At 33.0% G+C, this 12,078-nt stretch overlaps 1 protein-coding gene across 2 annotated transcripts; it reads left to right on the top strand.

The window, feature by feature from the left end:
* The first annotated feature begins 1,115 nt into the window (after positions 1 to 1,115).
* LOC133190270 (nuclear factor interleukin-3-regulated protein-like) lies at positions 1,116 to 10,314 on the top strand. 2 transcript variants are annotated; one of them, XM_061325784.1, is made up of 3 exons: positions 1,116 to 1,227; positions 1,427 to 1,500; positions 7,289 to 10,313. In XM_061325784.1, the coding sequence occupies exon 3, from the start codon at positions 7,329 to 7,331 to the stop codon at positions 8,946 to 8,948; it is 1,620 nt and encodes a 539-aa protein (XP_061181768.1). In that variant the 5' UTR covers positions 1,116 to 1,227; positions 1,427 to 1,500; positions 7,289 to 7,328; the 3' UTR covers positions 8,949 to 10,313. The 2 variants fall into 2 exon arrangements, with proteins under 2 accessions (XP_061181768.1, XP_061181767.1); XM_061325783.1 differs by lacking the exons at positions 1,116 to 1,227; positions 1,427 to 1,500 and adding an exon at positions 1,942 to 2,003 and having other exon boundaries at positions 7,289 to 10,314.
* The last annotated feature ends 1,764 nt before the right edge of the window (positions 10,315 to 12,078 follow it).

Raw genomic sequence — 12,078 nt, forward strand, 5'->3', positions numbered from 1 at the left:
GGTTTTTTAACGTTCCGCTTTCGTGTCTGTTTATATCAATTGTGCACAGAATGTATTTTAAATGTTTACTAGCGGTCATTCGGGGTGAATCTTAGGTGAGGTCCTTGAGTTATGATAATATCACTGCGCCTGCGCACTTGTTATCGATACAACTGCAGTCAACGCCATGCATTCCATAGTTATATAGTGCGACCTCAATCGACCGCAATTTTTCTCTTTTCTCGCAGGGAAAGAATAAACAAGTAAAAAAAGTTTATCGATTTGGCGATTACATCGACAAACATTCAACCCATAATCTCTCTGATAGCAACATTTCCAGATGCAGCACGGGGTCATCGCGAGTCCGAGGAATTAAATTAGAATCACTCAAACGTAGTGTTTGGACTTTGGCGAAATATTTTTCTTAAGGATAAAAAATTATTCATTTAATGAAGGTTTTACTTAGACATATTAACTGTAAAATATTAAGACCAAGTCTGCGTTGCCAAGGAGAAATGATATTGATCTGTTTCTGTAAAACGCATGAATGGAAGAAGTTCATGTCCAGTACTGGGGTCAGCGGGGAACTTAGGGCGAAAAGATTGTTACCCTCTGCTTGACCTAACCAAAAGAAAAAAAATTCCACGACAGCTGGAATAAAAAATGGCACAAGTCCTATCATGTGCAAAAGATCTTGTGAGTTATTTTGATAAGATATAAATGATATTGTTTAAAAAGAGCTATTGAAATTGGACTGGAAAGTATATTTTTAAATAAATTAGATAGTTTTAGAATTTAATGTTTCGAGGTAATGTTTACGTATCCCCTTTCATGCAAGGAACTCTAATATTAAATCATTGCAATATGCGTATGTGCATCGTATGTTTATGAATGAACGGAGTTTTCTGTTGTCAACCCTCGAACTCGCTTCACTTTTACGATCCCCTCGAATAATTTTCCCTTATCATTCATCTTAAAAATTTCAATTGGGTAGCACAAAACAAGCCTCGACAAATTCATTCTATCTGAGATGACACGCAACCCCCTTTGTATGCCCAAATAATTGACCTACTTCTTTTTTTAAGATGTATTAGTTACGCGCCCATTATATAATTTGTATGCGCACGCATTAAAATTGCTAGGTCATACTAGCAGTGCTGAAAAATCATGGCTCCGAATTGGGAAAGATACGATAGGGGATCAAAAAAGATCTGATGGCAGCTTTGCCTCAGATGACCTTTCAGACAGGTAAAGGAATCTTTTATATTAAATTAACCTCGGTCAGCAGTTGCTGTTCACTTCTTGTTTTTTGTTGTTAAAAATTGTTTCCTCGGTTGTATTTGTTGTCCTTAATCTAAGGCTAGTAAGGTCACGTCGGTTCAAGTGCAAACCACGTGATCTGTTATTTTTTGTCCCTTACGCATTACATAATATGTACTTTGGGCAGATTCTACCTCAGAAAGCAATGATCAGAAGTTGCACCTCCCGGACAAGCAGATACGGCGCTTGAGAACGAAGGAGGTGAGGAATTAAATTATAATTAACTTCTTTTGTTTGAACTTTTGGCCTGTGTTTTAAGGTCACGATTGTGTTTACTTACTGTACGATAAATGTGTTTTTTACACATGAACTTACAGCGCATTCCTCAAAACAGCATCTTCGTGTTGGTTTGAGAGAGTTTAGTAGTACATTTGTGCCTTATGTTTTACAAATTAGTATAACTGTGATGAAAAAACTTCTTATATAAAAAAAATCTATGGACTGAATGTGCATTGTTTATTGATACGTAACGTATTGGCGTAGTTTGTCACGTGCTACAAAATATTGAACCAACATGTAACACGGTGTTTTATCTCGGAAAGTGGATCGCAAAAACAACAACCTTGCCCTTACAAATTACATAACTTTTTGGGAGAGTTACGTAAAGCGGCTTAGTAAACTGTGTAGGCCGATTGTAAAACCACTGCAATAGGCAACATGTCGACTCTAACCTGTTTTTTTTCTAACGCGTGGGGTGATAAAAGGTAAGCTATATTTTAATGAATTTTCAACGACCGCTGTCGCATGAATATGATGTAATGATTAATTGCGTTAATTCATATACATCACCTTTTAAACATACATTGTACCATATGGATTTATTTGAATAATTTGAAAGCCAAGTTTTATGTCCTTTTAAATTATATATTTGATTTAAAGTTTGGTTGGTTTTATGTGTGTTACAAATCATACACGGATTTTACTAAAGTATGCACGACTACTTGTCTGCTTTACCGGTTAAGTACGTTTGTGTGACAGGTCGAAAATGGTATTACGAAATCTGAAGTTTGTTTTTTTAAATCTTTACATACCTGAATGAAACCCAGGACAAGTTCGATAAGGTTATACGAACATTTTCCTTGTTAAAACCCTGCGATCTGTTGATGATCTTTCTACACTGTAATTATTCACCTGTATTTTATGCAATAAATTATCATTTTTATTGCGTTTTTGTAAAATGTTTAAACTTACCTTACAGTTACTTGATAAACAATTCTTAATTGTAGTAAATTTATACAGAGGATGAAATTAAATGCTGACTTATGCTATATACAAAAAACTATTTTATAACATGCCGATTTAATATAGTATCAGTTAGTGCCAATAAAAAGATTGTCATTTAAAAATGAAAAACTTAAAACCTACTGTTCTTTGTTTTCTGATTTCACTCTCTGAACTGGATTTGTCCCATAGATTTGTTCTAATTTTAAAATAAGAATTTTTAAAATATATTTTATCCTTATACTTTTTCATTTGCATGCCACTTTTTATACTCCCTATATAAAATGAACAGATGTGCTTGCATCTCCAGTTTCAGAAAATAATCATAATAATAAAAAAGGACTATTGTAAATGTTATCTGCCTGATCTTCTCAGGTCAACCATTCTTCATGTCACACTCGGAAAAACACTTAGAAACAAAATACAAATAGAAAATTTGACCACAGAGGGGGTGAAAGTCAGATTGAGGCCTGCGCGACTCTTTGACCTTTTCCTCCTCTTTTGGTTCGGTATTTTTCTTTTTTATTTTCAATGATTCAGAACTTGCAGTAAATTGACTCGCTGGTCTGCGATTTGCGCGAGCATGTACGGGCGCTGGTAAAATGAGATCCATCGGTCATGTCCTTACGATGACCTTTGGCCTGCTAACCAGCGCCCTGATACAATCTTGCTGTTCCTATCTTAGTGTTTAGAAGAAGAAGAAAAACCAAACTTGTTGCACTTCAAACTAATTTAAATCGTAAACGTACACCATGCATACTCAAGCGCACATTTAGAGTTTCTTTTTGCACTTATCGTGTTTTTATCTTTGTGTATCATTTAGTATCTTATTTTATGCTTCGAACTCTAGTAAAAAATTATGTATATATATCTTTGTCAATTATTCTGTAAATGAGAACGTTCGGACAGCAGAACTATAAATCATTGTCCACTTATGTAATCTGAAATCATATTTGAAGGCACATCACGAAAAAACATAAATTACCTGAATTTTTTTTTCTTATGTAACATTTTTTTTAATTGTGTAATTCATTTCCAAAACATTTATGCACTATATTTAGCTTCTGAATATCCAAGCATAAAAAATTTCCTTTTATCATGGATTGATTTTTGCCAAGAGCGATGCTTATGAAACAGGAATCATTATATATAGACGTGTAACATATTGACGATAAACAAACCTTTATGTATTTAGGTCCAAATTATCTCAAAAAATAGTAAAATAGTCTACCGTTTACTAAAATTAGGTTGCTTATTTCACATCTAATAGTCGTGATGAAATTAATATTCGAATTGCTATGAAAGTTGATACTTGAAATGTTGCGTGTTTCCTACATACATAGATTTGTTATTGTTAATATATTTAATTTATTATAGAAAGTTGTCCTTCATCATTCCTGAGGCATATGATTACCATATACTAATATATTTTTATTAATCTTATTACCATAGTTTCATTGAAGAATTTTCAAATTTTGCTATGAAATAGTCAAGCAGTGTCTTTTTTTTGTTTGATCTCCGTCAGCCACTCTAACCGGTGCAGATGTTGAAGGTAAAAAAAAAGAAGAGGACATATTTTGTCAAACCAAAGATTTAGAAGTACACTTTTAATGACAAAAAGAGAGGGGTATCGGGAGGAAGTAATGCCATCTCGGACGTAAACTCGTGTTTTTATGCTAGGATAGTTCAAGTGCGATTAAAAAATAACCCCAAGTCGAGGTGACCGATTTCAAAATATATTAGATGTTGTTACTCAACTACAAAATGAATTAAACTTAACAATCCAAGAAAACCAAGCCAAAACCAATAATCTATCTTCACACAACATCCATTTGCACACAAAAAAAATTGTGAGAATTGACAGTCGTTCAAACGAGTTATTGAAAAAAGTTTATCTGATAAAATCAATTTTGAACTACTAGTATGTTACAAAAAAGCGAATTATGACTTGCTTCTCTTTAAAATTGTTTAGGAATAAATGCATTGCACCAGATCGATAAATGGTTGGAATTTATCTCTTATTGTTTCAAAGTAACTTCCATGACTGTAGTAGGCGATACTCGCATACAAAATGTATGACACAGATGGGAAGTAATATCTCCATTAAGGTATTATTGTATTGAAATCGCATATTGATCGATACACCCACACAAATCATTTTTACGATTGTTTATATTCCTTTTATTCACGGACATATCTCGGTTTCAATGTCCAAATGAGTGATAAAAATATTACGAATACATTGCATACTTTATTTCATTTGATTTATATAACGCAAATACTCTATCCAGTCCTGTTTGATTTTTAGGTAATCGTGTTTATACAAAATATCAAACAAATAACGAAATTTATATATTATCTCTTATAATGATAAATAATATTTTTTTAATAGTTTCACTTTGGTAATAAAAATATTGCCAAAATAGTTTTCTTAAGCTCAACTGAAGCGGAAACTAAAGTGAGCTTTTCTGATCACATTTTATCCGTCATCCGTCTGTAAACTTTAAAATTTCTGAATTGTTTCTCCAGAACCACTGGGCCAATTTCAACCAAACTTGCCACAAAGCACCCTTGGGTAAAGAGGATTTAAGTTTGTTTAAATAAAGGACCACACCCTCTTGAAAGGGGGGATGAAGAATTAATGAAATGGAACCTTTCAAAAATCTTCTAAAGAACCACTAGGCCAGAAAAGATGCAACTTAATTGAAAGCTTCATTACCCAGTGTAGATTCATGTTTGTTCAAATCATGACCCCCAGAAGTATGGTGGGGCTCCAGTGGGCGATCAAAGTTTTACATGGGAATATATAAGAAACAATCATTTAAAAATCTTCTCAAGAAAAGAAAAGCCATAATTAGTCATATTCATATGGAAGCCTCATCAGGTAGTGTTGATTCAGATGTGTTCAAATCATGACTTCAGGATGGGGCTGCAATGGACGATCAAATTTTTACGTGGGAATATATAGAAAAAAAAATCGTTAAAATCTTTTCAAGAACAAAAAAGCCATGATTAGTCATATCTAAATGGAAAAATACTCAGGTAGTGTAGAATCAAGTTTGTTCAAACCATGACCACCCCCATCCCACCGGGGGGTATGGTGAGGATACAATGGGCAATTCTACCCAGGTGGAAAAAGGAAAAGCAGGACCAAGGTCAGCAAGGTGAGCATTGTGGCCCATTGGCCTCATGTTTGGTCAGCCAGACAGTCAAGGTTCACGCCACTCTTTGAAAAGAGCTTGCGGTTATTATAGAAACACTGACCTTAAGGAAGACGATACCTAAGATAAGAGAGGTAATTCTTGGAGAATTCATTATTTCCCTTATAATATACAAGTGAATTTACCTCCAACAATAACTTTCATTTCTTTAGTTATATTTAATTTGCTTGAATTTTATTTTTATCTCTTCCTTCCTTTCGTAAATTATCATAATTAAAGTTCCTATTTTAATGAGTTAAATGCCGTTTCCCCGTTAGATTCAATACTAATGGGTTATTTTTTCTCGTTAAAGCTTGCCTTTTCTCAGAATAGGTGATTCAATATCATATTCATACTGCTGTAACCTCGTGAAATTTTGTACTTCTAATTATGTATTCGTAAAAGCACTAAATCACCATTATAAAACCAAAACAAGAGCATTGTGTATTTTTTATGTTTCGACTCGATAACTTAAAATCACATTGAAGGTTAAATTTGAAAGTAGAACAGCTTACACGGAAGCAGGGATAGAGGGCCGGGACATTAATGAAAAATAAAGTTATATAAATGTAAACTGTCATAAGATGGATGCATGATTTTGTTATTATTAAGATCACAGTTCTAATAAAAATTCATTATGTAAAAACTGATAGGCTGATTATGCTGGTAGGAGAGATTCAATGAGATTTTCCACGCAGTCTTGCACTGTATTGCTGTGGATTTTTTTTTTTTGGTGACATTTGCCTTTTACAGTCTTGGTATTATCTGTAAAACAGGAAATTTTTGCACATCCTAATGAAAACTTATTTAACTACACAGAAAGAGGCAATAATAGAAGTACAGATACTTGCCTATGTGTAAATTTTTTTAAGCTGAAAGATTTTTTGTTCTTCGTATTGAGGTTTGGAAGGATTTTAAGCAGAAGTCGCACAGAGGGACATATTGTAAATTAAGATATTTATGTATACCTCTAGCATTTCAATGGGTAATATAGATAGAGCTATTCGTCCATTTTGTTAAAAAAGAACGTAATTAGATATACAGGAAGTTGACTTAGCCAAATACGACATTGATAGACGCATCCCGATTGGCTTCCTTTATCAAAAGTCAAGGTGGAAGTTTGTCTTAATCATTTTGTAATACATTGAAATTATGTAAATGACAAGAGGTCTGATGACTTTCATTAATGCACTGGTGTATCATTCAGGCAGTACATGTAAATTTAATAGATTGTTTTATATGTTCCCTATTTAACTTTGTGCAAGTACTTAAATGACAATTATCCTTTGTGAACTAAGCTGTGCTCTACAAAAGCATTTTTTATGGTTACGTAAAACTAGAAACTAGTACTCAGACTTAAACCTTACAATATCCTAATGCCATTGTATATTTCAAAAAGGAAGTCAAACACGAATTGCATTCAAATATTGTCGTGACAAACCATGTAAAAACATGGTTTGTCACGAAAATATTTGGTTTGATGAAAAAAAATACTTAAAAGAATATTTTTGTTATGTAAGGGATGGGAATAGTAATATTTAAATTATATTTACTTCATTTTTTGACAGGACTGGATTAGAAAAGGGTTATCTCAGGGAATACCAGTACATGCAAAAAGATTACGGAAATTCGGACAGACCACGTAGTTATGCAGACTCGACTTCTGCAATCAGTAGCGAACGAAAACCAAACACAGTGACAATGGATCAATCTGGTGATTACCCTCGTTCTCCAAACAGTAGCTCAGACACAAACTCTCCAAATCCTACCTCGAACATACCGACCTGCATCGTGGCTCCAACATCAAGCAACACGGATAAAGACCCGACAAGTGATGGCTCCAACCCTTATATACCGACCAGAAAACAGCGAGAATTCATCCCAGAGAATAGGAAAGATGATCATTACTGGGAGAAAAGAAGAAAAAACAACGAAGCTGCGAGAAAATCTAGAGAGAAACGAAGATTTCATGACGTGGTTTTAGAAAATAGGATAATGGAATTAACACGAGAAAATTGTCAGATTAGGAACGAATTGTTTGCCATCAAGAAGCACTTTGGCATACCTCTTAACGAAACATTCGATATCAATGAAGACAACAAAACAACTGCCACCAAAAGTAAGGAACGATCGCTATCGCCTGTGTCAAATCATCACACGAACGCTTCTATGAGTTACTTGGCAGCAGCTAGAGCGAGTGGATCCATTCTTCATGGGTCTCAACCACCAACCATGGTGCCCATGCAATCATCCATTCCGCTACCGATCTCTTTACAAGGAAACTACAATTCTAAAGGACCAATGTCATACTTTATAGCAGCAGTGCCATCGTCTGGAGCCCCAGAAAATTATCAAGGTCAATTATCATCTAATTCAATTGGTTCATCTCATATGCAAGAAAAACTCTTGCAGCACAGCCCTAAGTCATCAAATGTTGAGGATTTAGTTATCAATAGAAGACAAATGTATCTCTCAGGGGAATCAAATGAAACTCAGGGTCGTCAACTTCACTCCTCTCAATCTACCTCACTTCCTTCACAATATTCACTATCAAATACGTCAGCAAACATTCAAGCAGCAGCAGCAGAATCTAATCCATCGTCTGTAAAGGAGGAAAATATCCTTCCTACAGATTACACCTCAGATGATCATACCCAGGATGAACCTTTATCACTGACCGTGCGAAAACGCGGCGACAGTTTCTCAGGAAATGAAAGTTCTGTATCTTATTCTTCTCCAGATAGCCCTGTCTCACAAAGTCCACCAACGATGGCATTACCACATAAACTACGACATAAAGTACCAATGGACTTCGGTGCCGCATTCCAAAGTGCTGCCTTTGGTCCCATGGTGAATGGACTGACACAACTATCTGAAATAGCTCTTGCGCAGTCTGGTCCACTGCCCCTTGTAAAGAAATCCAAACTGGAAGATTCGGATTTGTCTCCAAGAAGTGGTAGAATGAATCAGAGGTCGTTAATCGACCCGAAATACGCCGAAAGACGGCGTCGGAACAACGAAGCTGCACGAAGATGTCGCGAGAATAGAAAAAGTATAACAAGAATGAGAGAAGCCAAGTCAGATTACCTGGAAACCGAGAATGGAAAACTCCGACATGAACTGGACACTTTACAGGACGAGATGAAGCAACTGAAAGACATGATAGATAGAAAAAAGACCTTAAAATCAGAACCACAAGAGGATGAAAATATGGGGAACGACAAGTAAAGCATATCTGGCTAGTGTTTAAATAAAACGGGTAAATTAATGAAGAGACAAGTGATCAATTATTTCATGTAAATTTCCTTTATTGATATTTACCTGAACTTTACAGACTCAATGATACGTATGTTGGCCTTGTTTTTTTTTCTTTTTGTTAATATTTTCGACCATACTTTTATTTGTATGAAAATTTGAATTACTGTTATCCGTGGTGTACTGTGCAAATTATCGATAAAAATGGTTATGTAAGCTTTGAGTAAAGTGTGTCATAATGTCCTCGATAAACCAGCAGGCTCTTGGAACGGACATGTGTTTTGCGGGTATGAAATATGTAAATCATCGTTCTTAACTATTGTTTTCAGGACATGCTACGTTAATTCTACAGACAAGTAGATAAGAGTAAATCAGTGTTATTTATCTGTCGGGTTAACACGAACATGACCTACCTCTGATGTCCCGGGTCCAATTGTTTTTCTAGTGCTGTAGAATTATGTTTGATTGAAATCAGGTCTTTGTATTACGGGTGTAGAGTTGTACATATATTTTTGACAGATGCTAGTATGTTTTGTGTGTTTATGTGTGGCTTTGTTTAGATGGTTTTTGGATTATTTGTGGGCGGCAAGGCTTTGAAATATTATGTAGAAATGTACTTTTTGTATTTTTAAAAAATATCTAAAGCTTTGATTCCCATCGAAACGTGTGAATCAATGCCGATAAGAAAACTTCAAATTTCGCAAAAATAATAATTTGGATATCGCATTTGAAGTTGAAAAAGAAATAGTTAGTTTTAAAGGTAAAACGTTTTAAACTTGTAGTTAATATGGAGGATTAATATTAGTTTTTCCTACTGTGTAGACATTTACTTTGTGTTTGTTTGCTGTGTTAAGACCTCCTTCTGTATTTAACATAGAGGCAGTTTTATACAATCATCGGGATACATATTATGAGATGGTCATTTTCGTAACAAAGTGCTAACAATCATGTGCCATATATAGAACTGTCTGCCATATTTCAGAAAGTATAACTATTCCCTACGGTAGTAGGGTATGTATTTTTGTATTTTATTACCTCAAGATGAAACTGGTATCCTTGTAATTGATATTTATTGTTTTTTTCTTACTGGCAATTCGTTGTGTTTTAAAAGAAGAATACTTTTATTGGGGTATAAAAGGGATGTGGATTATCATATAATGTACACTTAAAGTCTAAATTTGGTTTCAGATAATTGAATATAATAACATGCTATTTTATTTTCTACCATTTGACAAGATCCATTCATTTTCCGAGCTTTTATAATAATAATAATAATAATAATAATTTAAATGTTCATTTTTAATGATTAAGATTGTATTCCCCTAAATTCAGTTGATACTTTTATCTATTTTTGTTAGTAAATAAACATTGTTTTGAAATGAACAAACTGCAAAGAACAAATAGTGCTGAAATAAATGTCAATATACTGACATTTTTAGTATTTAGTCATTATCAATTTATTTTTGCAAAAATATATCTTTATTATGGTCTTAGATAATTAAAGGCCAACCTTTACAAAACTAATGAAAAGTGCTTTTTTTTAATTTTTATGTTTAGAATTATATATATATATATATATATATATATATATATATATATATATATATATATATCATTTTGATGCTTGGTTACTCAATTTTTATCTTAACATATAATTGTGCCATGATTTGTTGTCCCCCTATATTTATACCTTAGTAGATATTAGTTATATTAGATTATAGTTAATCTTTTGCTGTGCTAAATTTGTTAGTTCACGTTGTTTGGTTTTCAATCTACATTTCTTTCAATCTTTTCAGAAAAGAAAGAAATTAGGGGAAAAATCTCTAATTTAAATTTATTTAAATTTGATTTAAAGCAACTTAGAAGTTCCTAACTTACTAAGAAAAAGAAAATGGTTAGGGAAGTTTGATTTGAAAAAAAGGAAATTAGAACTAGGATTACAGATCCGTCCTCTTGACCTTGTATCCTACCACACCATCTGCTTTTCAGTTATCTTTGTATTTTTAACCTGTATTCCTTAGTCAAACGATGTTGTTTTTTAAATATATGTTTGGTAGTTCTATATTTATGTTAGAAATTTTTAAAATGAATTAAATCAAACATTTTAAGGCATCATTCCTGGAGCTGAAAAAATGATAGGGTTTGCTTTGGATTGGTATTTTGTGATTGAAAACTTTTCATTCCGTACATTATTTATTCATTACAAAATTGGATTCTCAAAATCTACCTCTAAAATTATCAAGTTTATATTTACAGTGTACATGTAATCGATATTAGACAATAGATTGTTACTAAAACAAAGAGAATTTACAGAGTATATTTATGTCGTAAGTTTGTTTTTTTCTTCAGATTAATCTACCTCATGCTCTAGTTGAATGCTTTGTTTCTGTATCATTTTAAAAATAAATACGTTTCATCTTTGTCTTATTTGATTACTATTTACAGGATAATACTTAAATATAGGGAAATTGGGAACAAAAATACAATTTCATTGGATGAAATCAAAAAATATATTTAAAAAAACAATCGTAAAGAAAAATCTTAGCTGTTTTGCTGTTTGAAGCTTTCTAAAATATTATATGGATATCATTAATATTTTATTGTGATGCAGATTGTTGAAATAAACATATGAACAGGCAGTAATCTACCTGGATAAAAACAGATAATTAACCATCAAAACTAATATATCTAATCAAGGAAATATTGCATGGAAATTGTATGGTTTTTTTATACGCTTCAAATCATAAGAATTGTTCCGTTTAAAGGTTACTCTTTACAGTATACTCACACCGGACTTCAATAGAAGATTTTCTTATTTAAACTTTAAAAAAAATATTAAACCATGAGCAAAAACAAAACGAGAAATGTTCAGGACTAACATGGCCGCAATCTAATAGTTTCCTGATTATTACTTTATATGATTAAATACCGATTCTTTTTTTCAAAGAAAATTTGAACCACACAATTCCACTTAAAGAAGTAGTTCACGGTGATTTATTGTTACCAATAATTCATTAACATGTATGTTTCATAGCTACATATATCCTGACAGGTGCATTTAATAAGTCACAGCCAGACATATAAATATTCAACAGAATTCACA

This window comes from Saccostrea echinata, unplaced genomic scaffold, assembly GCF_033153115.1.
Source record: "Saccostrea echinata isolate AGI-Se365-2 ecotype Australia unplaced genomic scaffold, CSIRO_AGI_Sech_v1 ptg000022l, whole genome shotgun sequence".
Classification (NCBI taxonomy): domain Eukaryota; kingdom Metazoa; phylum Mollusca; class Bivalvia; order Ostreida; family Ostreidae; genus Saccostrea; species Saccostrea echinata.